General features: G+C 56.4%; 6 protein-coding genes across 6 annotated transcripts; 4 read left to right on the top strand and 2 right to left on the bottom strand.

Moving 5' to 3' along the window:
- Positions 1-288: 288 nt before the first annotated feature.
- ISF_03126 (enoyl-CoA hydratase/isomerase) lies at positions 289-1,212 on the bottom strand (the record flags this gene model as incomplete). The annotated part of the gene is made up of 2 exons (XM_018846732.1): positions 289-796; positions 887-1,212. The coding sequence occupies 2 exons, from the start codon at positions 1,210-1,212 to the stop codon at positions 289-291; spliced, it is 834 nt and encodes a 277-aa protein (XP_018706460.1).
- Positions 1,213-2,514: 1,302 nt separating this feature from the next.
- ISF_03127 (mannosyltransferase) lies at positions 2,515-4,025 on the top strand (the record flags this gene model as incomplete). The annotated part of the gene is made up of 2 exons (XM_018846733.1): positions 2,515-2,872; positions 2,932-4,025. The coding sequence occupies 2 exons, from the start codon at positions 2,515-2,517 to the stop codon at positions 4,023-4,025; spliced, it is 1,452 nt and encodes a 483-aa protein (XP_018706461.1).
- A 1,025-nt stretch (positions 4,026-5,050) lies between these two features.
- On the bottom strand, positions 5,051-8,681 carry ISF_03128 (Calcium/calmodulin-dependent/calcium-dependent protein kinase; the record flags this gene model as incomplete). The annotated part of the gene is made up of 2 exons (XM_018846734.1): positions 5,051-8,318; positions 8,515-8,681. 2 exons carry the CDS (start codon positions 8,679-8,681, stop codon positions 5,051-5,053), a joined length of 3,435 nt encoding a protein of 1,144 aa, XP_018706462.1.
- An 8,876-nt stretch (positions 8,682-17,557) lies between these two features.
- On the top strand, positions 17,558-17,824 carry ISF_03129 (hypothetical protein; the record flags this gene model as incomplete). Its single annotated transcript, XM_018846735.1, has 1 exon — positions 17,558-17,824. The coding sequence occupies one exon, from the start codon at positions 17,558-17,560 to the stop codon at positions 17,822-17,824; it is 267 nt and encodes an 88-aa protein (XP_018706463.1).
- A 1,794-nt stretch (positions 17,825-19,618) lies between these two features.
- ISF_03130 (carboxypeptidase Y) lies at positions 19,619-21,430 on the top strand (the record flags this gene model as incomplete). Its single annotated transcript, XM_018846736.1, has 3 exons — positions 19,619-19,775; positions 19,856-20,191; positions 20,271-21,430. 3 exons carry the CDS (start codon positions 19,619-19,621, stop codon positions 21,428-21,430), a joined length of 1,653 nt encoding a protein of 550 aa, XP_018706464.1.
- Positions 21,431-21,797: 367 nt separating this feature from the next.
- Positions 21,798-22,949, top strand: ISF_03131 (Mss4-like protein; the record flags this gene model as incomplete). Its single annotated transcript, XM_018846737.1, has 1 exon — positions 21,798-22,949. The coding sequence occupies one exon, from the start codon at positions 21,798-21,800 to the stop codon at positions 22,947-22,949; it is 1,152 nt and encodes a 383-aa protein (XP_018706465.1).
- Positions 22,950-23,123: the final 174 nt, after the last annotated feature.

Below are 23,123 nucleotides of genomic sequence, written 5' to 3' on the forward strand. Positions count from 1 at the left end.
TTGCGTACTTTATACCCACCAGCATAGAGCATGTACCTTTTTGGCGTTTTTTATACCTGGCTTGGATGATACGGACACTTTGGAGGTTGATGCGAGGAGAGCGGTGACAAGACACAAGAGTACTCGGTTGCCGATTTCATATATAGACATGATTCCCAATATCCAAATTAAACTCTATTCTATCCCACGAGCCGTGACTTTCCCACAAGTCGTGACTATCCCACAAGTCGTGGCATTTGTATAGTACAATATATAGTTTTGTCTTGATTCTCCTCCTTTCTTGGCGACCTATAGCTTCGCCTTGCCGGCCTTCCACTGCTCGTACCAGACCTTGCCGAACTCGACCCTCTCCGCGACCCTGTCGCCCTCCTCCTTGAAGCGCCTCTCCTCCGCCACCAGCCCCTCGCCGCGCAGCTGCCCGATCAGGTCCTTGTGCAGCTCCGCCTTGATGGTGCCATACACGCCCGACTTGGCCTTTTCTGTCAGCTTCCGCGCCTCGATGAACGCCCAGGCGTCGTCCTGCGTGGCGGCGAGGGCGTCGGCGACGCCGAGGTCCACGATCTGCGCGCCGGAGAGCTGGGCGGCCTCGAGGGCGAGGGTGCGCAGCGCGGGCGCGGAGAGCTTGTGCCGGAAGAGCGCGGCCATGGCGGGCGTCAGCGGCAGGCCGTAGGTGAGCTCGGGGAGGCAGAAGAAGCCGCGGGGCGTCGGGGCGAGGCGGTAGTCGTGGGCCATGGCGAGCATGAGGCCGGCGGCGTAGCCGTGGCCGTTCATGAGCGCTACGGTGGGCATGGGGTATCTACCGGTTGTTTTTTTTTTAGCATACCATCTCTCTCTCTCACACACACACACACACACACTCTCTCTCTCTCTCTCTCTTTGAACGTACGTCAGGAATCGCACCCAGAGGCTGTAGAAGAAGGGAAAGAAAACATCCTTGTCGGCGAGGGTGTGCTCGAGGTCGAAGCCGTTGGAGTAGTTCTTGGCGATGGCGGAGGTGGTGACGACGACGCCGGGCGGGTGGTCGCCGAACTCGAGGACGTCGAGGGCGGCGAGGAGGGCGCGGCAGAAGGGCGTGGTCAGGCGGTTGTCGGGCGGCGAGGACCAGGTGAGCAGGTAGACGAGCGGCTGGGGCTGGGTGCAGGTGATGGTGCCGCCGGGGTGCTTGCCGCAGGGGCCGATGGGGATGGTGAAGAGCGGCGCGGAGGAGGACATTTTTGCGACGGATGAAGATGGATGGGAGAAGGAAGAGAAGGAGGGAGAGGTCGTGGTTGAAATAGAAGGAGGAGGTGAAGACAAGGAAAAGTAGTAGACTGAGTGAGGCTGGTGGTGGTCGGTGTTTGATGATGGCATCCGTTTCGGGGTCGGACCGAGGTAGATCGGGGAAGTGGGGTGCGTGAGGGGACGAGGGAGGAGGGACGATGCGAGATGGGATGGGGATGGGATGTAATCAAATTGTATGTTGATGTTGCGTGTATTGCGGTTATATGCAAGTTGTATAGGCAACTGAAAAGAATAAAGTTGGAACTGACAGGAATAGTGCGAGTTTGAAAAAGAGAGCTGCTGCGCTGCCTGCTACCTACCTACCTATGTATGTACATACATAAGCTATCACAAGCCAAATCCGTGTTTGGCATCATCGCCCTACGCCCATTATGTATCGTTCAACGTGCACACCACCTGAATGGTAGATTTTCATAAATGAATGAGATGCAAGATTCATCATCAATTTTTTACAATCTGCAGCCGCAGATGTACATCTCATGCTACACAATTATGCAGACAGCTGCGGATTCGACAACTTATACCAGATCCCTTGGCTAAAAGTACCCGTCCTGGAGCTACCCACATCGTCTCTAGCTACTGTAGGTACATCAATGCATTGGGTATTTTGTCGGTGCATTTTAGTTTTAAGAATGCACGTTAGTATCCGTTAATAGCAGTGGCTAAATTGTTTGACGAACGGGAATAATACCCTTCTGTTGATTCACAAAGTGAACCTGAGCGGTCGCCATGATTGACCTGGACCGCACCTGAGGCCCACAGTCTTTCATTCGAAGCAAAGTCGTTAAACCCCTTTTTTTTTGCCTTGCTTGCATTTAACTTGATGTTTATTTTATAAATCTTTCCTTTCTCTTTTTCTTTTTCATGGGCCAGGTTGAGGCTCTGGAGATGTGCCCCACCTCCACTGCACCTCGAATTGACAGCTTGTTCAGATGACTTCCACCACTTCCACTTCCACTTCCCCGTACCCAAAGTAGCTGAGGCAATCTAACAAGCTCCAGAAAAAAAAAAGCAGGGGACAAGCTGTACGCACCGTACTCAATTCTCACCCTCGACCTCAGCACCGCCTTCTCTCCATCGACCACACATGGTTTCATCCTCATAAGCCGTTGGCAAGCTCCAGCGCCACCCGTCCATCACCTCTTCTCACGATTGCGACGACAAACACTCGCTCGACCGACAAACACCAACACACACACACACACACATACACATACAGCCACACAATACACAATGGAGGAGGAGGAGCAGCAACCCCGCGCCGCCGCCACCTCGGCCAGTCCCTTGGCCAGCCAGCCCACGCGCAGGATGGGACCCATGGAAAAGGCTGCCCGCAAGGCCCTCCGCGAGGACCACGCCCGCCGCCAGGCCCAGGACGCCGCTGAGCGCCTCCGCGATCCGCCGCCGCCCAAGTCAACGACCCCGAAGGCCGTCCCCGGCTACCACGTCTTCTTCCACCCGGACCTGGGCATTGGCGGCGCCGAGCGGCTCGTCGTCGACGCCGCCGTCGGCCTGCAGGAAAAGGGCGCCAAGGTGGTCATCTACACCAACCACTGCGATCCGAGCCACTGTTTTGACGAGTGCCGCGACGGTGCGCCGCCCTCTCTTTCCTCCGAGTAACAACATTATACAGGACTAACACATTCTTAGGCACACTCGACGTCCGCGTCAAGGGCGCCTGGCTCGTCCCCCACTCCATCCTCGGCCGCTTCACCATCCTCTGCGCCATCCTGCGCCAGCTCCACCTCATGCTGCACATCTGGCTCACAGGCGAGCTCGACGACCTGCGACCCTCCGTCTTCATCGTCGACCAGCTGTCCGCCGGGCTGCCCTTTCTGCGCCTCCTCGTCTCCCCCAAGACGCCCATACTCTTCTACTGCCACTTCCCCGACCTGCTGCTCGTCCAGGGCCGCCGCGGCTCGCTCCTCAAGCGCCTCTACCGCATCCCGTTCGACCGCCTCGAGGAGTGGTCCATGGGCTTCGCCGACGCCGTCGCCCTCAACTCCCACTTTACCAAGTCCGTCGTCCAGCTGACCTGGCCCGAGCTGCTCGAGCACACCGCCGCGCGCGTCATCTACCCCTGCGTCGACACCGGCGATGACGACGACAACGACAAGCAGGAGGACGAGGACCCGCTCTTCCCCAGCGGCGACCGCGTCATCCTGAGCGTCAACCGCTTCGAGCGCAAAAAGGACGTTGGCCTCGCCATACGCGCATTCGCCGCCGTCCCCGCCGACGAGCGCCGCGGCGTGCGCCTCGTCCTCGCCGGCGGCTACGACCTGCGCGTCGCCGAAAACGTCGAGTACCACCGAGAACTACAATCCCTCGCCGCCGAGTGCGGCCTCGCCCACGACACCATCAACACCACGACCTCACCAGATCGCCAGCCCGCAGACACCACCGCCCCCGTGCTCTTCCTACTCTCCGTGCCCGGCACCCTCAAGACGCGCCTGCTCCGCGCCGCCGCGCTGCTCGTCTACACGCCCGCCAACGAGCACTTCGGCATCGTCCCGCTCGAGGCCATGCTCGCGCGGGTGCCCGTGCTCGCCGCCGACGCTGGCGGGCCCACCGAGACGGTCGTCGAGGCGACGAGGCGGCGCGTATGGGGCGCGAGGGGCGCGCGCGCGTGCGCGAGACGTTTGGTCGGGATCGCATGGCGGACATGCTGGTGGGCGTGGTGCGCGAGGTGGTGGAGGCGCGGCGCGGGTCGGACGCGGACAACACGCTCGTGGTGGTCGTCATAGGCACCGCATTCTCGCTGCTGCTCGCGGCGGTTTCTTTAAGTATTGCCATGTGGATGATGAACGACATGAACAAGAACGCGGCCCTGCGGGAGACCGGCCGGATGCTGTGAAGAGCAAACGAGTGTGTGTCTTCAGGGAAGGGAACAACAAAATCTTCTGTGAGCCAAGATGGCTTACACGTCGGGAAATATGTCCAGCTTTAATACCCTCCATTTCTACTACCTCGTGTCACGCAACTCGCGAGTACATGTGCACACACATGACAGGTGCAGGTGCGCACGCAAGGTTGGGACTTTACAATAGCTCACCATATAATACAAGACAACTCACAAGCAAAGAGAGGCGAATCTCAGAGAAAGAAAACAGGCCGCGCAGAGGCAGCAGGCCCTAGTTATCAAATTAACCTCCCCAATAATAACGATCCGTCTATACAGATGCTTTGGTGCCGAGTTCTGATTGTACAGCGCGACGCGCAGAGAGCATGCTTTCATCAAAGCCCATGCAATAATAATAATAATAATAATAAAAACAAAGACAAAAAAAAGCCAAATGATCCTCGTGCAAAAGGCTTTCAAAGCAGACCTCCACACCGCCCAGAGGGGTATTTCCCAATCTTTGTTGTAAAAGACATTCGACACGTCGAAAGCCATGCCGACAAAGCAACAAAACTCGCAAGGCAATAGAAAAATCCAAAAAAAAAGAAAGCCTGGTCCCAAGACTGAAAATGCAACAAGATATTCCCCCCAATGCAAAGAAAATGAGCAATTCTCCCTATCGTATCCCGTAACCGGCTAACAAACCTCCCCTGATAATTATCATACTCGTCATCATCTCCCATCTAGTAGGACCATGATTCGAAAACAAGAGAGAAGAAAAAGAAACAAAATATGTGTGTTGGACACGGTCAAAACGGTGGAGCGTTCAATCATTGTTGGAGAGGTATGCGTTGTGCTCATTAGACCATGTCGTGTGTCTTCGTTTAATTCATTGTTCGCAAACAGCGAACTGTATTCATAATAGGCCGTCTATACCCCAGTATCGTCGGGGTGCAGCACGACACGCTTCGCCGTCTCGTCGCTGGCCACGCTAATGTTGCTGAGATTGGTGTCGCGGCGTCTGGCCTCAAATGGACGTCGGCGTGGCGCTGGGCTCAACGTCTTTCTCTTCGACTTGGCCATCAGCCAAAAGCCGTCATCACTGCCGTCGTCGTCGTCTGGGTATTCAGCCGGGTGCTGCTCGTCAGCTGCCAACTGCACCGGCGTGTTTTGGTCAAGCTGTACCGCAAGAGGTCCGCTCTCCATGGCAGGGGGATTGTCGAATACAGACTGCTCCGGCGTGTAGCCACCGTTAATTTTACCGAGAGCCTCGGGGCCCGACAGCTCACCAGAGCCGGGAAGAGGCGCCTGGCTGGGGACTACACCCGGCTTGCCTAAAAGCTCGCCCTCCATGTCCGCAGAAACAGAGCTGGCGTTGCTCAGCAAGGCAGGAAGAGATGGGTCAGACTGGAAAGCAAGAATCTTTTCTGACGTGCCTTTGCTGGTCGGGCCGGTCCCCACCGGGCTGAAGGTTTCACTTGGGCTTGTGAACGGCGTTGCAATCACCTCCATCGAGTCGGTGCTTGTAGACTTGACCGTGACTTGGCCGCTGTCGGTGTCATGGCTGGCATACCCGACCTGCTGCAGAGAGATTGGTCGGGGTTTAACAATTGACTGTACTTCACTTCGACCCTCGACTCTGCGGCCAGCCATGTCCAGGTGAGCGGCGATTGAGGACTCGGGGCTGGACGCCAGCGCTTTCGTGGAGTCGGCTTGAGAAGCTAGGTCATCTGTTGAGTCGATTTGTTCGATGAATCCCACGTTACGGCGTGCCTGGAAGTCGGGGTCCGACTTTGGGTGCGCGTTGCGGTAGCTGGGAAAAGCAACAGGCGACGACGATAGAGGAGAGGTATACGCGCTGATGCTGGTCTTATCCTGGTCGATTGGCCGCTTGACAAGGAGACCCCCACCAGCATGGTTACCGCCGGAGATAATTGGCCGGCTCAGACCAACCTGTGCCGCGGCACGTTTGTCCACACTGTTGAAGAGGCCGATCTTTTGCCTGCTGTCTGCGGTAGAGGTCGAGGCTTCAGTGATGAGCTGATGGGTTTTGGCAGGCTCAGTAAGGACGGGAGACAAGCTCAAGAATTGGTTGCCAAGTTTGCTCTGAGATACTGTAGCACGGTGCCAACTGCGGCCTATCGTGGATTGCGGGTCATGGGCGAATGTCTCGGAGAGACCAGAACCAGAGCGATTCATCTCAGATACGCGAGAGCCATGGCCAACCTCTAACTGCGGAGCACCAACGGTGGCCGAGTGGTCGACCGAAGGAGAAGTGTGTCTGGCGCCAATGTAGTCGTCAGGCATGAATACAGAGCGTCTGTCAACATTGTAGTGGGGAGTGGTGGGCATGCTCCTGTAATAGTTGTCCCCGGTCGAGCTGGCAGCAGAGCTGTCTGCGCGCCGGCGGGTTCTGCTGTCGCTTCGCTCGCCGAGCGGATGAATGACCTTGCCGACAGCCTTTTTGACAGCCGACCTGGCGCGCTCGAGGAAAGTAAGGGGAATGACAGCCGCAGACATGTCCTTCTCGTCGACTTGGATCTTGCGACCACCAAGAGGTCTGGCAGGGTCCGTCTCTTCGGCCCAAGCGCGGGGGTTGGCGAGATTTTGCACAACCCATGGATGTCGCTTGATGTCTTTGAGGCGAATGCGCTTCTCGGGGTTCTTTGTTAGCATTTGGCGAAGCAAATCATATAGGAGGTTGTCTACATCTTCGTAGACGACATCGTTATCATCCCGATAAGGGCGACTGTTTTGCCGTTTGTAGAGAGAGGTCCCAGCGGGCGAGGTAGAAGGGTGTACAGGTGCCAGCCGGCGTCGGGGAATATACACATCCTCGGTGGCAATCTTTCTGAACATCTGGAACTCATCCTCAGCGAGGAAGGGAATGCGCGCAAAGATGAGGCAGTAGAGAGTCACACCAAGGGACCACACGTCAATCTGCTCCGAGACCTTGGGTTGCTCCTTGTCGAGATCGGTGTAGCAGAGTTCGGGGGCGAAGAAGGCCGGTGTGCCGACCGTCTTGGCGAGCTCGAGATCGTTGTCGAAATCCTTGGCCTCGGACTCGGATACAGGCTCATCAGGCTCACCGTCACGGATGGGCCGGCCAAAGTAGGAGACGCCAAAATCTGAGATCTTGACACGGTGATTTTTGCTCCATAGTAGGTTGGCGGGTTTAATGTCTCGGTGAACTACACCTTGGTAGTGGAGGTATTCCAAGCCGAGAACAGTGTCTTGGAATGCGGAGCGAGCCTGGTCGAAGGTGAAGCAGGGAACGTATGAGTAGTCGTCGGCAAAGGGATCGTGAACGTGAGGGTTGTAGTCTATGGAAGACATATGAGAGATGATGGAGTCAGCCATGCTGGGAGAGCGACGGCGAAAGCGAGAGCCATCTTCGTCCAAGCCGTCGATGGCAGCAACAGGGTCAATGTCGGCTGTGAGAGGCCCCGGTGTTACTATGTTGTCATCCCAGTACACTTCCTCGCTCAGCTCGGTCGGACCAGCGACAGAGAAGGAGGCGGCAGACGGTCTGCGCGATTGGTATTGGAACGATGTCGGAGAGGTAGAGCGAGAGGGATGGCTCGAGGACAAGTCAAACTCCTCCTTGGAAGAGATACGTGACCAGGAGACACTGCTCGACTCGTCGGCGGCGCCATGTTCGACACTCCAGAAGTTTGCAGGGCCGCTGTGGTTCTGGGCCATGCGGGCGCGCTTCATCTCCTTTATGGCCTGGCGGCGCTCAAGCATCTCGTCGTATTGGATCTCCTGCTGGGAGGGCGCCTCGCCACGCATCTCACGCTCGGCTCGGCGGCGTTCATACAGGCAGACATGGGGGAGGCCCTTTTTGCGCCAAACTACCTCGCCAAGCTCAACATGCTCGAGAACCATGTAGATCTTTTTGAGCTCGGGGTCGTCGATGATTTCAAGTAGAGCGACGACGTTAGGGTGCCGGATCTTTTTGAGGATGGCGATTTCCTTCTTGGTCTTGTCCTCGGGGGACATGGCGGTGACTTTTCCGAGTCGGCGCTTTTTGGAAAATCGGGGAATGATTTTGATGGCGACATTGTCGCCAGTCTCGAGATTGCGGGCAAGTTTAACCTTGCCGTGCATGCCACGGCCAATTTCTTCAATGACTTCATACTGATTAATCACCTTACGACCAGTGACGTCGTCATTGTCGATGAGAGCCTTGTGGGTTCTGCAAAGAGAGAAAAAATGGTTAGCTAGGGCGTACGAGGGCTACACCGCATGGTGTGTGACCGCGGGTTTGTTAAGTTGCGAGCACGGCGGTGACGCGCAGCGGCGTCGGCATCGGAGAACGGGAGTAGTAGAGCTGCAGGGCGGCAAAGCCGACGAGCCGGGTGGTGATGAAGGGGGAAAATACAACGACTTACTCTCTGACTTTGTGCGTCTGCAGAGGATGCAGGAAAGGACCGCCAGGAGGCGGTGCCGGAGTGTTGCTCTCGGACATGGACGAGGCGTGGAGGGCGTGGCGGGAGGGGGTCGGACTGAAGAGGCCTGGGGAAGAAACGGGGGTGCTGCAGGCGGTGCGTAAGGGCATCGAGGCGGACTGAACGAGAGAGCCAGCGGATGGCCTATCGTGAGGCCACAAAGGCGGCTCGTTGGAGTTTTTTGGCTGTTCCATCATGACGGGTTGGGAATCGTCGCGAGAGAGGCTCGAGTCGACATTCTGGTTGATCTTGTGGCCGGGCGAGGGGCGGGGCGGAAAGCAACCAGAAGTCGTCAACGTCCGAAGACGAGGACTTTAGGGGGACATGATAGAAGAATCGGTAGCGTAAGTCGACAATAGAGGTATTCGTAATCGCAGATGGTCGGGGACAGCGGGATTGTCGTGGTGAATGGAGGTAGGTGGTGAAGGGCCGCTGGAGGAGCAGGAAAAAGTTGGGAGGGGAGAAGAAGGCGGAAAAGGCGGGATGTTTTTGGTGGGTTTGACTGGGAGTTTTGTCAAGGATGGAGGAAGGCCGCTGTGCAGGCCTAATATGGCTGGTGGAAGGTACGGTACTTTGGGTACCTGATATTAGTGGTAAAAAGCAAGCGATGTGCAGGCTGGGGCATGCTGGGATTAGCGTCGAATAGCGCTGAATGGAGGACTTGGCGATGCAGCACAGTGGATGTTGTAGGGAGTTAGTGGATAGATTGTTGCAGCAAGTTGGTAGCCAAAGTAAACAGGTAGGTACCTGATGTATGTAACTGGCCAAGTTATTGCTGTTCGTTGTTACATGATTAGCTCAACAAATCTCAAGATAAACCTCCGTCTTCTGCTTTTCTCTCTTCCCGGGAGATGTCCGTTTCGACATTTCTCAAGTAGCAAATGTGCAAGCCATAGTTGGTGGCGGTGGTGCTGTGGCGGACGAGACTTGTCAAGTTCTACAGTGCCAGACAGTGTGACAGGCGTTGTAGATAAGGAATCCGGACTAAAAAGAGGAAACAAATAGTAGTGACGTACAGTGCTACCTATCGTAAGCAGCACGGTGCCGAGTCCGTCGTCACTATTCCGTACAAGACAACGCCTCTTTGGCGAAAAAAGTTGGGTACCTCCCAGGCTGCACGCCAAGACTGCGTTGGTCGGCCATCATGGCTATCGCCGTGTTGAGCATCAATACTTTGAACAAGTACTTGGAAGTACTATGGAGGGTACCTCCGGTGGACAAGCCACCAGCCACTGGCCACTCACAACCGTCAACCAACGCCACCAATGGATCCCCACGGAGTGGTATCGCTATGGATCCAAGTGGGGCCCTACGACACCACTGCAACAAGAGCTACTTGCAGGGGCGCGTCGCTCTTCTTCTACTGGTGGTAGCATTTGCTGCTGCGATAACTAAATGTTGTGTACTGGTAGGTACAGGATTCGGTTTCTTTGCGCTGCTATTGAGGTACCTTTCTTGACCAGGATGTGCGGGTCTTATCGCCCACCAACCCTGGTCGTCTGCACCAACCCTGCCTGCAGCAAGCCGGCGAGAGCCCGTGCGTCCACGCAGGGAGCTCCGTACCAGGAACCCAGAATTGTCACTTGCTGCTACCTTGTACAGTGCCAAACGATGGTCGCGCAACACGTTCCTCCATTGGATGGGGGAAAGACTCGACGATAGCAATTGCCCGACATTCTGCACACTGATGAGTACTTAGCAGATGCTGCTAAATCTGTCGCTCATGCAAGTACCTCTCCGTCACCCCTAACTACACCACATGCGGCGCTTCGCCTTGCCCACCTCGAACCTTGAGCCTCCTCAACCATCACCATGGCCTATTTACTATTTTTCTCGAAGCCATCTTCAAACTCTCCCTCGCCACTCAGATAACCATGACGCCACCTCGATTAAACCCAATCTAATATTCAGCTCAGTCTTATTGGAGCCCAAAGGCGTCAGCCAACGCAGCCACGGAGCAACGTCCGGACTTCCAACAAGACTTGCAAACGGCACATACATGCAATCAGTAATGCATCCTACCATCATACCATCATATCACATCCCGCCACTCGTCGCTTCTGTTCTCCTTTATCCCGCACCACCACTCGGCAATGGTGCCGTTCGCCTGCACCCAAGTGGTGCACCCTGCAGGTAGGGAGTTGTTGGCGCCCAACAGGAAGGGAACCCTAACTACCTAGTTACTCCGTGTACATGAAATACGTCAGATTAGCCTGACACGATTCTAATCAACATTATTATCTGTCAGAGAAAAAGCCTCCCCGCCTTATCGTTGCACTGCAGCGCGTGGCCGCACCATCAACGCCAAATTCCTACCAGAGGCCAGCTGAGACACCACCTGTCGAGAATTCACTCGAAGCCGACATCCTATTTCTTGCCAATAAAACAAGCACAACAATAATTTAGCGGTTGAAAGGGAGGTTATTTATTGGCTCACCAAGCCCACCAGTCCTTCGCTGCCCTTGCAGGCAAGCATCTACGACAGCGCTCGTTCACATTCGCTCGTCGACCCTCGTGATACTAGTTCACAACCGGTCGACTGCCATATGCAAATGCACATATCCTGCGTCCGATCTCGTTGGCTTACGGCCTCTCTTCTCTCTTCGTTCGGCCTGCTCCTAGCTCTGGGCCTTTCTCGGCGGCTAGGATGCATTGCCGCACACAGACTGGCGGGGAGACTGGCCAGAAAGAGGCTGGTGTCCGTATATGCCCGGGCAGTCCCGCCGTCTAGAATCGGCATCGTGAGATTGAGGGCCCCGAATCAGCGTGAGAGGGGAGCAAAAAGTTGACCGCACCCACGTAACCCACGTACCATCACGCTATTGGTCCGCCGCCCATGCGCTGTCACAGAACAGACCACGTTGGGCACCCAATTCTTTTCCCCCAGATGCAACACCTCCGCCTTTTCAGTCTCAGAGTTAAGATGCTATTATTCGAGTCTTGTCGTTGGTAAAGAGGTTCATGGGAAGAGTCTCTGCGACACACCGTACACGTGCGGCAGCGCGGCTCGGCGATGCACAATGTGCCTCTGACGTAGCCTTACATTCCCAGCATGCATCTTGGAGCTGGTGGCAGGGAGGCTAATAATGGGCAACACTGGCCCGAGCTCGTGCCACCGAGCCATCGTGTGCCACACAAACCGTTCAGAGGTCGGTATGGAAGGCTACTGGTGGTGGTGCTGGGGTTCTGATGATGCGCCCACCCGCCATCCTCTGCTCTGAACTACTGGTTCGTGGGGGCACCAGGTCCCCGTTTCCCAAGGCCATTGCCTACGGGTAGTTATGTACAGCGGACCTCTTACCGGAGCGCGCCGAATCGCTCCCCAGCTGTGACATCGAAGCAAGTGTGAGTACTGCCAATAACTAGAACGACAACCTCATTCTGGCGCCCGCATGTCACTGGTTTGTAAGAATTGTCACTGCCGAGTGCTCCATCCTGATCTCCTCCCCACCCTCTGTCACGATCCCGAGGAAAGGCCGCTTATTCCGCCTCCCGGCCGCCACGACGAGACGAAGAAGTACATCTCGTGCAACACAAAATAGTCTTTTCACATGTGCCAGCGTGGGGCCAGATGGTACAAAGATCTCTGTCGCCCGTAGTGGTCTCTCTCATACTTCTTCTACTTTTGGGCTCTCAACGGCAAAAGTGCGGCGCATCTGGACGTGACCTGTCAGAAAATCGACACAATGGTTGGTGAGCAAAACATGGCGCATCTCCAGCGAGCTATACGTATACAACAGGGGTTACTCGAGTATTGGGCTCCCATGCTTGACAAGCTGCATGGCAATGCCAAGTCCCTCGTCTCTTGCCGAGATGGACAATTTTGTAAGAATTCCGCGCTCTCGATGGACCGGGTTATACAAGTCAAGTTACAACGCAGCTACCAGTCGAGGCCTCTGGCATTTGCATTCCTGATGCTAACGCTGCTCTGGTCCAAATCTTCTGAAGACTCCGAAGCACTCGAGACTGCTCTAGGCGCCGCCCGCTACAATGTCTATTACGGCGCGCCCAAGGAACGAGACACGCCCGACGCCACTGCAATAACTCGTCAACGCGGACCACACGGTATGCGCACAATCGTGTCTTGCCAATGACTTGCATCAAGTGCGGCTTTTTCTCGTTCTCTTTGCCTTGTAACATATGCTTTTTGTTGTTAACTTATTAGGTTGAGTGTAGATGCTTTCAGTTTCTGTCAGTGGCTACGTCACCCTTTTACCTCCTTGTTTTACCTTTGAGCCTAAGCCGATGCATACACATGGCGCATCAAGTAAAGTATAAATCTTGTCAAAGGAAAGCCAGCCCTGGCCCTTTCCTATCAGCAATCTCTACGGACCAGGCAAGGCAAGGAAGGCCTCGCTTACCAGCGGATGGTCTCGCCTCGACAAAGCTGACCGGAGCTGAGCTCCTGATCGGCATCAGAGGTACTTGGAAGTATCGACAGGTCGCGGCCACAAGGCTGCGGAGCTTGTCGAGTCTCGCCTGCGCAGGCCCCGGTCAGCAGCTTCCTCCCTGTTGCTGGGTCTGCTCTCAATGGGTTCATCACCCACATGAAACGGCCCGCTCATGTCACTAACCACCCCAGCTCCTCTTCCCGTACTTGAGGATACTTGATCACTGTCAGAATACAGATTTCCGGAGTACATGCCAAGGCACTCGCCTGCTTCAGTCGTGCGAGCTGATGGCTTTGGTCTAACTACCAACTCGTACAACCTGCGTCGAGGAGAAGTGCCGATCCGCCTCCATCCCAAGCTGAGACTTGTCGGATCTTGAAATTTGTACAAAATGGCCACGAAGTGAATCGCGATATGTTATCTCCGGGCTATCCATCGGGTGAGCGTCGTGAATTTGGTTGCTTTTTCACATGCTGAGAAGTTTGTTACTCTGGGCAAGTTGACGCGCCGCGTCCTTGTCAATGAAGTTTGTCATGTCCCCCCAGGAGATGCGAGCAAGACGACGACAACGACGCAGGCGCGCGCCATAAAGTGCAGCTCCTAATCATAATAATGGAAAAGCGGCAGGGGGGGTTGCCTTGCTCCTTCTGCTAAAGTTGACTACTCGACGGAGACCAGGACACACTAGCTCACAACGGGCCGCGCGGGATGGATGGGAGGATGGAACCCAAGTTGACAAGGAATCTTTGGCTGGAATATGATGCGTCACTTTTTCAAGTACGACTTGGTAAGCCCGTTCCAGCATGCGGATGGCGCAAAGCCTTGCGTGGTACTACCAGTAATAGTTCCGTTGACCAATTTATGCGTCACTTGAAGCTGACGCAGGCCAAGAGCCAGCGACAGGAATAAGCACATGCATCGTGTTTGCCAAGGATGCGGGAACCCGTGGCAACGGCCGTCTTGAGCCCGTGGCCAACCTGCAAGGAGGCGGGACTTTGCAATCATTTGAGAAGACGGGTGTCGTGGCACAGAGGGTAAGGAAACCAAAGTGTGTCTGGATTCCAGAGTCTCACAGAAGGCTAAACAGCACAGGTCGGGCTACGGCGAAAAGAGGAAGAAGTGTAAAAGCAAGTCCGTATAACTCAGTCGATATCCATCGGAAAAGGAGTGCGTTTCGAATCGCATTGTTTCCTGCCTTGGCAGCACGACTAGACCAGCCCTCTTGTTATCTACCTATCGCAAGCCCCAACATCCCTCCATAGTTACCTTGTCGTCATGCAGGTACCAGCCAGGGGGGGCAAGCAACAGTTGGTTTGCTCGGCATGGGGCGCCCGCTGTTATCCTGACAATGTTGTGCGAATGGCTTTTCTTCTTCAACTTGCAGATTTGACCCAGTTTTCCAACCAGAGCAGTGTTCGAGCCAACAAGTATCCACGTCCCACGGTACGGATGTACTTGGACTTGGCTGAGGTATGGACTTGGAAATCAACGGCTCCATGGCGTCCGCCGCCACCATGGCTTTTGGCGTGTACCATCATGTACGTGTTGTTCGAGCAATGTACATACTTGGTGCACATCGAGGCTCGCTAACTAACTAGTGCTGCGCCTCTACCAAAAAAAGGCCAGATGATCAATCACTCACAGCACCGGGAGGCAACGGCAACGGCGTGGACAAGGACCATGCGCCAGGCGGAGCCAAAGAGACGAACGGTAGTGCTTGGACGTGGAGGCGGCAAGCCGGCTGAGGTCGTTAATCGTCGTCACCGTGTCGCTGGGTGACGGAAGAACACGACACTTGTCCGTATAGTCTCGGGCAGCACCGTACTTTGAGGTGAGCTATTGATTGACTCAGGTTCCTAGCCAGACTCGCTATCAGCTTGTAGCGCGAGCAACGTAACATGCTGCTAACAACAGACTCTGCGCATGTACTTGATCTGGTAGATATACATCTACATGTTCTCTTATGTCTTTTTGGCTGTTTCCGCGAGCCTCCGAGACACGACTACGAGAAAGAAGAAAATATCTGCGACTAACTTACTCTAGACGATGCAAAGATCGCCAACCAGCAACAGCAACTGAGGAACGAGTGCTGTATCCGTAACCACGCGCAGCGGCTTCTGCACATGCATGTGCATGTGGTTGATGCGTCGCAGTGTCTCAGCCGAGTGGCGTTTTTCCCTAGGGCCCCAAGGCCCTTCCCTTCCTTCTTATCGTCAAAGATCACAGACCAGGGTTGTAATTCGAGGGGGAAAAAAGCAACGCAACATGTCGCGCAGCAAGGGAACCCCCCGCCCCCTTTTCACGCACATCATCCTTCTCGGTCGACTTCCTTGTCCGAGATTTGATTCCTGTTGGTGGCGCGGAATCAACCACATGAATAGGCATGCACACCATCTTCTCTAGTTACTTGCTAGGGCCAGCCGGCTTGTGAGCACTCGCTGTGAGTCGTTGGGCGCCTCTGATTGGATCGCGACGGACGGCGCCGGTGCTCTCGGCGTTGGGGGGATCTGTGGTGCTAACCGTGAATGGAGCACCCTTGTTGCAGAGTACAGACAGTACCGAGCTTACCGAGCCGTCTCTCAAGCTTTTGCTTGAGAATCAAGCCATGTCCGGACGGTACAAGCACAAGCTGGGGGGTATCCTGATGATCTTTGGCCTGGCCCTCAAGGGTAAGGGCAACTCACCGGTCGACAGCGACCTCGACGGCCGTGGCTTTTCGGCTCTCTCTGGTGCTTCAGTCAAACATGCAGAATGCAGAATGCAGAATGCAGTGCACAAGGTCCAGTACGGGAAAACCGCCTGCCCGGCCCGTCTCCCTCTGCAGCGTCACATCGCATCTCGCCATCGCTGCCCGGGCAAGCCCACAAACTACTCGCACTTGGTGGTTGTCGTGGTGGTTTGTCGTGCAGCCTTCGTGCTTGTCTAACCGTCGTCACTACTTTGGCGATGCTACCTCGAAAACGACAATGTGATCTCGTCCAGTCATAGCTTCCCACCACCCGTCGACGTCGCCGCCCGCTGCACCCACCAAACCTTCCCCTTGGTCTCTATCGTCTCTATTGTAATCCGGTAGCACGGGGAACCCGAACAAGGCAGGGTGGAGGCCGCCCATAGTTTGCCGCGATGTACATCTGTACATCTTGATGCACCTTGACGCCTTCTAGTCTCGCAGATGCTGCCTCATCATGTGGCCTGATGGACATCATCCACATTGCTGGCCAAGTACAGAGACAAAATCCCACACACACTACACGCACCCACGCACGCACCCACGCACACATACAAAAGGCAAAATACCAAGTCGGGTGATGCCATGTGGTATCCGCGACGCCCGCAAGTACACAGGACTTGCGGGATGGCTGCCTGTCAAGCTGCCAAGTCTCACTATGCGGCCCCCTCCTTCTCGTGTCGTCCCGCTGTCGTGCGTGCTGCAACCATGAGTTATTCCCAGGCCGGGTTTTTCTTCTGTCGCTGCCGTCGTACTGCAGACGCGGCTCGTTGCCACATTGCACGTCACTGCACCGCCGCAGCTTATGGGGTTCGTTTCGCTGCGACTGGATGCAAGGTATCCTGGGCTGGCAGACGAGGAACGAAAAATCAACGCGGCAATCGATGGTGGTGTTCCTGCCACGTGTTCGACTCCGTGACTCCGAAAGCCCTCACAGAGAGAAGGGGAGTCTCTTCGTCGTCCCTCGCACCGGAGCGGATACGCCGGGGAGCAACTCCACGGTCGTAGGATCCAGCTGCGTATGAGCCTCTTTTGTTGAGTTGGCTTTACCGGGGACCTTTCTTGGGCGGCCTCTTGATTTGCTTCATGTAAGCACGACACTGCCCCAAGGTGAGGTCCGTAACTAACAAAACATTGGTAGAAAGTGCGTGCGGCCCTGCTCAGCGCCGCCAGCCGTTTGTAATAAAGAGTAGTGCGGTTCTATCATTTTGCAACCTGGGTTGGAAAACGCCGCAGTCTTCTACAGAGAGTTGTCTTTTGAGTTGGCCAAGGAAGCTCGACAGTGGTTCTTCACTTCCCATCCTGTAGCCACACATGAGCGTCTTCCATGACACGACCATGCGCAGCTGCACCAGTCCAAACTCCACGGTTCACCTGGGTGACTCGGTGAGCGGAGCCGTGGTCGTGCTTGCGTTCGCTGGGCTCTGAGGACTCTCGCTCCAATTCTCGACACTGCTTCGACGGGAGGTCCCTACGTTCTCTCGTGTCTAGGTGCCATGGTAATTTCTAGAAGTCCCCTTCGCGTATTAGATGGGGTTGGAAGTGATTCAGCGGATGGGACTGTAATGGATCACCTCCAGCCGCATCTAATAGGTGAGGAGACCGCCAAAAGTCATCATGGCATCTAAACACACAAGAACACAGAGACCTGCCGTCAACGCAAGTTCATTCGCGGCAGAGACAGCAGCAGGGCTGTTGATCAAACGAGCCTTCATGCACAGGTGATTAAGGCCGTGATCCCGATTTGAGACCTTCAAGCCTGTCCTGACTGCTAAGAGACGACGGGTGACTCTGGCGCCGGGTCATTGTCGTCACCAGCAACCAAGGAGACCTTGCTACCATGATTCTTGAGACTTCCTCATGGCTAATGAGCACCGTCGCCGCGCAACCGAGCCCATTTTCACGACGCCTTGTCTCCGAAAGTGGCGTGGCAGGCGCGTCGAGGTTTCAGGCCGCCGCCTGGGAGGCCACAACCCAGGACATTTCAAGTCCGAGAACTCGCAAGTCGAGTTATGACGACGTGTCGTCGCAAGTCGTCGTCCGAAAGACCGTCACGCGCCCGGCCGATCGGAGCATGCCGAGTCCTCGCCAGTCATCTGGCATTGCCCACGGTGGCGGTGTCCGTGATGCCTGACTATTGTGAGAGCCGTAGGGGGGTGTGTCTATTCTGGCTACACACATGCGAGGCTGATGACCATTTTGCTGTGGGCGTGGGCAGCGTCACGACGAAAGGGGAGGGGGGGAGCGGGAGAGCTGGGCCTGGGTGCCATCATCCCATCCACAAGGGGGTGCGGTCGTCATGGAGAGCGCCCGAACCTTGACACGCTCAACGGCCAAAAACCGTCACAAAAATGCCTTGGTCTCCGGCGGGCATCGGGACTGGTCGCTCGGCGGCACGGCCATTTGCGCCGACCGACATCGCGCGGCAAAACGGACCCTGCGATGGCAGGTTTCGTCTCCTGGGGAAGGGGGGGCCGCGGTCGCCAAGCCTCGGACTCATCGTTAGCAGGGCGGCGGCGGCGGCGGCGGTCGGGCGCTCCCCCGGCCCGGCGGATCTCGGCGGCGCGTCATCGAGCTCACCGCCGCGTACGGATACGGGCCGGGTGTCGTCGGCGAGGCGGCGGGCTTGGTTGGAAGATCTGCCATCGCTGCCGTACGGGAAGAACTTTTGCACCGCCGTCACCACGGATCAGTGCTTTTTTTTTTTTGGTAGGTACGGAAATTCGGAGCGGATAGCGACGGTTGACTTTTGTCTTTTGAAACGTGTTGGTGCGGGTTTCACGTCTTGGCATCGGCCGTCCACAAATTTAGTCCATGACAACGTTACTTTTTTCTTGTCCTCAATTAGCATAATTTAGTACAATTTATATAGTGTTGATGACTTTTATATTAATAGCGGGTATTGCGCAGCTGTCAGGTTCTCTACCTGTGACTGGCCAAGTTGGGCTGCTTGCTTTGTCGACTGCTCCTCGTATGACCCCCCATGCATGATTCAAGCGTCCATCCAAGGTGCCATGCGCGCCAGCTGCATAACCTGGGGCTCATCAAGGCGCTATTGATTACTCGCTATCAATAGGCCCTGTTGCTCTGAAAGAGGCAAGTGCGAAAGCACATCTTAGGCAAAAGGACCGACCGTCTTGCGCATTGCAATAGGCTTCCGCATTGGTTTAGCCGGGGCGCGTAAAGTCTATCTTGTCATAAGCTTGGGTTTGTTTTATCGCGGTTATGCATTTGACAATTCAAGCCGGGCCTTGATCTCTGAGGAGGGGGCGGCGCCACTTGGATTTGCGTTTCATCGTCAGGACTCGGTTGCTATACCATGATGTTAATCTGGAGGGGGGCTGTACGAGTGAGGACCGCGTTACTAACAAGGCTCTTTCGCCTCATGGTGGTTTAGGTAACTTGCTCTCCAATTCAAAAGGTAGCAGTAGCTAATTTATTGCAGAATGACTCGGCTGCCTGCGTCTGATGGTAAATTTAAGGTTGACGATTGAGGCTGGCACCCATGTCGTTATGTCCCGTGGGATAGATGCAACCTCACGTTGACGAGCTGCTGAGATTGGGTTAGTCTCAATACTACCTCACCACCAGCCAGGAATCAAGATGGAAAGCGTCATGTGGCAAAAAGTCTTACCAAACGCATAGTGAGATGTTGGCGATTTCGCGGGATGGACTAACTGTTGATAACGTCATCGCAACTCTCGCAACTCAAGACCGCATAGCGAAGCCAGTCAGTCCCCAATTTGAGGCCTCTATGCTAGCTAGCTTCGCCCCATGATGCATTATCAACTTGCCTCTTTGGGCTATTCCTTCAACGTGGAGTTGCTCCAGACTGCCCACCGAAGTGCTACTCTCATGGTGGTCCTTGTCTGGATTTGACTTCCTAATCCGGCTTCAGGCTTCTCTTCTTTCTGTGGCCTATTATTAGATGATCCCGGACGAGGGCCCGGTACGATCCGCCGCTGCGCCGGACGCAATCTCGCAAAGGGACTTTCGGACCGGCAATCTCACAAAGGGACCTTCGGAACGGGGCCAGTATACGGGCAAGCTGGGCAAGTCGGCCGATGAGAGCATTGTCCATGCGAGTAGGAACCCCGTCTTGACAAGAGGATAAAAGATGGCCAGTCCCGCTTCCCATCCTCGAGACACGTTTCGTTCCATCTAGCCCCCAAGTACCAACTAACTCTACCCTTTGTCTCGTTTCTGGCTGGTTCTGGCATGATGAAGCTCTCCGTGTCTGCCCTCTTCACGGGCCTCTTGGCGGCCTCGGCCAATGCTGCCGGCAGCATCAATCGCGTCCCGGACAATGAGTGGGATCACATCCTCCACGGCTCGGACATCCTGAGCCGGCGAGACGGCGAGACGGTCCATACCGACGCCTACCTCGCCGACTACTCGATGCGCTCGCGGATCGTGGACCCCTCCGCACTCGGCGTCGACACGGTCAAGCAGCTGAGCGGTTATATTGACGACAATGAGCAGGACAAGCACCTGTTCTTCTGTACGTGGCTGCCCGCCCTCTCTTTCTCCTTCCCCTTCACTCTCTCCCATCCCGCCCAGGCCAACTAACATCACCACAGGGTTCTTCGAGTCCCGCAACGATCCCGCCAACGACCCCGTCGTCCTCTGGCTCAACGGCGGACCCGGCTGCTCCTCCATGCTGGGCCTCTTCACCGAGCTCGGCCCGTCCCGGATCAGCCGCTCGACCGGCAAGCCCGAGCACAACGCCTACGCGTGGAACAACAACGCCTCCGTCATCTTCGTGGACCAGCCCGTCAACGCCGGCTTCTCGTACAGCGGGCGCAACGAGGGCACCAGCGCGGCCAGCGCCCGCGACCTCTACTCGCTGCTGGCCTTCTTCTTCCAGCAGTACCCGCAGTACGCCAAGCAGGACTTTCACATCGCCGGCGAGTCCTACGCGGGGCACTACATCCCGCTCGCCGCCAAGGAGATCCTGTCCCACCAGGGCCGCGTCAACCTCAAGTCGGTGCTCATCGGCAACGGCCTGACCGACCCGCTCACGCAGTACGAGTACTACCGCCCGACGGCCTGCGGCGAGGGCGGCTACCAGGCGGTGATGCCGCAGCAGATGTGCCAGCAGATGGACCAGGTGCTGCCGCAGTGCCTGGCCTGGATCGGCCAGTGCTACAAGACCGAGGACGTCCAGAGCTGCCAGTGGGCCACGGATGTGTGCAACCGCATGTCCGGGATCTACGCCCAGACCGGGCTCAGCTACTACGACATCCGCAAGCAGCAGTCGGACCCGGAGCCGCCCGAGCTTAACCGGTTCCTCAACGACCCGCAGACCATGAAGGCCATCGGCGTCGAGCGCAAATGGGGCATGTGCAACTTTGAACAGGTCTACAACGCCTTCCTCAAGACCGGCGACTGGATGAAGCCCGGTCCGGTGCAGGCCGTGCCCGACGTGCTCGCCCAGGTGCCCGTGCTCGTCTACGCCGGCGACACCGACTACATCTGCAACTGGCTCGGCAACCAGGCGTGGACCAAGGCGCTCGAGTGGCCCGGCAAGGCCGCCTTCAACAGCGCCCAGGAGCAGCCGCTGAGGCTCGCCGGCGGCGGTGGCGCGGGCAGTTGCGGCAAGGAGTACGGCAAGGTGACGCGCGCCGGGAACCTGAGCTTCATGCGCATCTACGGCGCGGGGCATATGGTTCCGGAGGACCAGCCCGAGGCGGCCCTGGACTTCTTCAACCGCTGGATCGGAGGTGAATGGAGCAAGTGAGGGACCAACGCGTTGAGCTGCTGGATGGGCGGGCGCGAGATGTTTTGACTATTCTTCGACGTACATATACACGATACATACGCTGGACTTGCACATTGGCCGTCTTTCAGACAACCTGCACTGCTTACATGGAGACCTGTGACCTCTGCTTAGCTCGCTGTGTGATCATGCCAGATAGAGCCTGGCTTGATCGACATGTTAATTTCAGCTCCCACACACTAGCAACACATTCACGGTGGAACAAGCTCACCGGGCCGAAGCTTGGCGTGAACCCCGCGTTGTCGTTCAGCTGCAGCGAAGCTAGCGTGTATAAGAGACGGGACAGCATCTCAACCTTCCGGCAACTCCTAGACACTCCTTATTCACAATGACAGACTCCAATGACGTTGAAATAGGCGTGCATTGTCTGTGCAGCTCACACGCCTTTTCGGTGTCACTCCCCGCTGCCGAGCTGCCACTGACCGCCGTCTGCTGCCACTGCAATGAATGCCGTCACCTCACGGGTGCCATGTACACCTGCGCTGTCGAGTGGCCAGGCTCATCAGAGGCCATCCTGAGCTCCTCTCTTCAGCGATACGCGTACGCCAGGAACTCGTTCTTGTTGTTCTGCGGGACGTGTGGGACGCCAGTGTTTGCGCAGCAGATACGCCAAGGCGTGGCTTCCGATGTCTTTTACGTGGCGGCGGGCTTACTGCCGAACTTGAACGTCGACATGCTGCGGATTGCGCAGCACCTCTGGGTGGGGGACACGTTGGATGGCGGCGCTTCCGTCTTCATGCAGAAGCTGATCGGGGCTTCGCAGCCGGTCCCTCGCTGGCGCAAAGGTCACGGTGAGGCGGATGGGCTGCTCGATCGTGACTGGCCATCGCAAGCGTCTCATCAGCAAGCGGTCGAGGACTGCTCCTCGCACGACAGCGTGCGCATCCGATGCCTCTGCAAAGGCGTCGACTTCACGCTGCTGCGCGGCGACGACGGGTTCGCGGCGCTCAAGGCGCAGGGCCGACTGCCCGGGTGGGTGAATCCCGCCACACTGAAGCCCGTCGCCGCCTACGACGCGTGCGACAGCTGCAGGTTCATGGTCGGCGCGCCCATGATGCACTGGACGTTTGCCAGGGTCGCACAGCTCCGCTTCGCCGGATGTCATCGGGGCCATGGCGACTTCCCTGCCAGCACGCTCCGTCTCAAGGAGGCCGTCCGGGCGGCCGCGGACGCTCGCTTCGGCACCCTCGCCTTCTACGAAAGCTCGCCGGACGTCCAGCGCTACTACTGCTCGCGCTGCTCCGCGAGCGTCTTTTACGCGGTGGATGATTTGCCGGACCAGGTCGACATTGCCATGGGTTTGCTTCACGCAGCAGAGGGCTCTCGGGCCGAGTCCTGGGTTGAGTGGGAATGGGGAGGCCTGGGGCACAAGGGCGACACTGTCGGCGGCTGGAGGGAAGGTTTCGGCAAAGCAATCCAGGCGGAATCCGAAGAATGGCGAGTTGCTAAAGGGCTGCCAAAGGGGCATCGGTTTCAGTAGCTGGTATAACTGTCTCGTGCCCACTACCGACTGGGGAATGTGGTTGCCAAAACTTTTCAGGCCATCACAAGCGCCCGCAGAGTCACCGCCATGATAATACCTAGCTCGCTGGATAGCGTGTAGTAACAAAATTGCCCCATGTTTCGTACAATGAATAAATGCGTGCTTGTTGTG

This window comes from Cordyceps fumosorosea (assembly GCF_001636725.1).
Source record: "Cordyceps fumosorosea ARSEF 2679 chromosome Unknown scaffold_5, whole genome shotgun sequence".
In the NCBI taxonomy this organism is placed as follows: Eukaryota; Fungi; Ascomycota; class Sordariomycetes; order Hypocreales; family Cordycipitaceae; genus Cordyceps; species Cordyceps fumosorosea.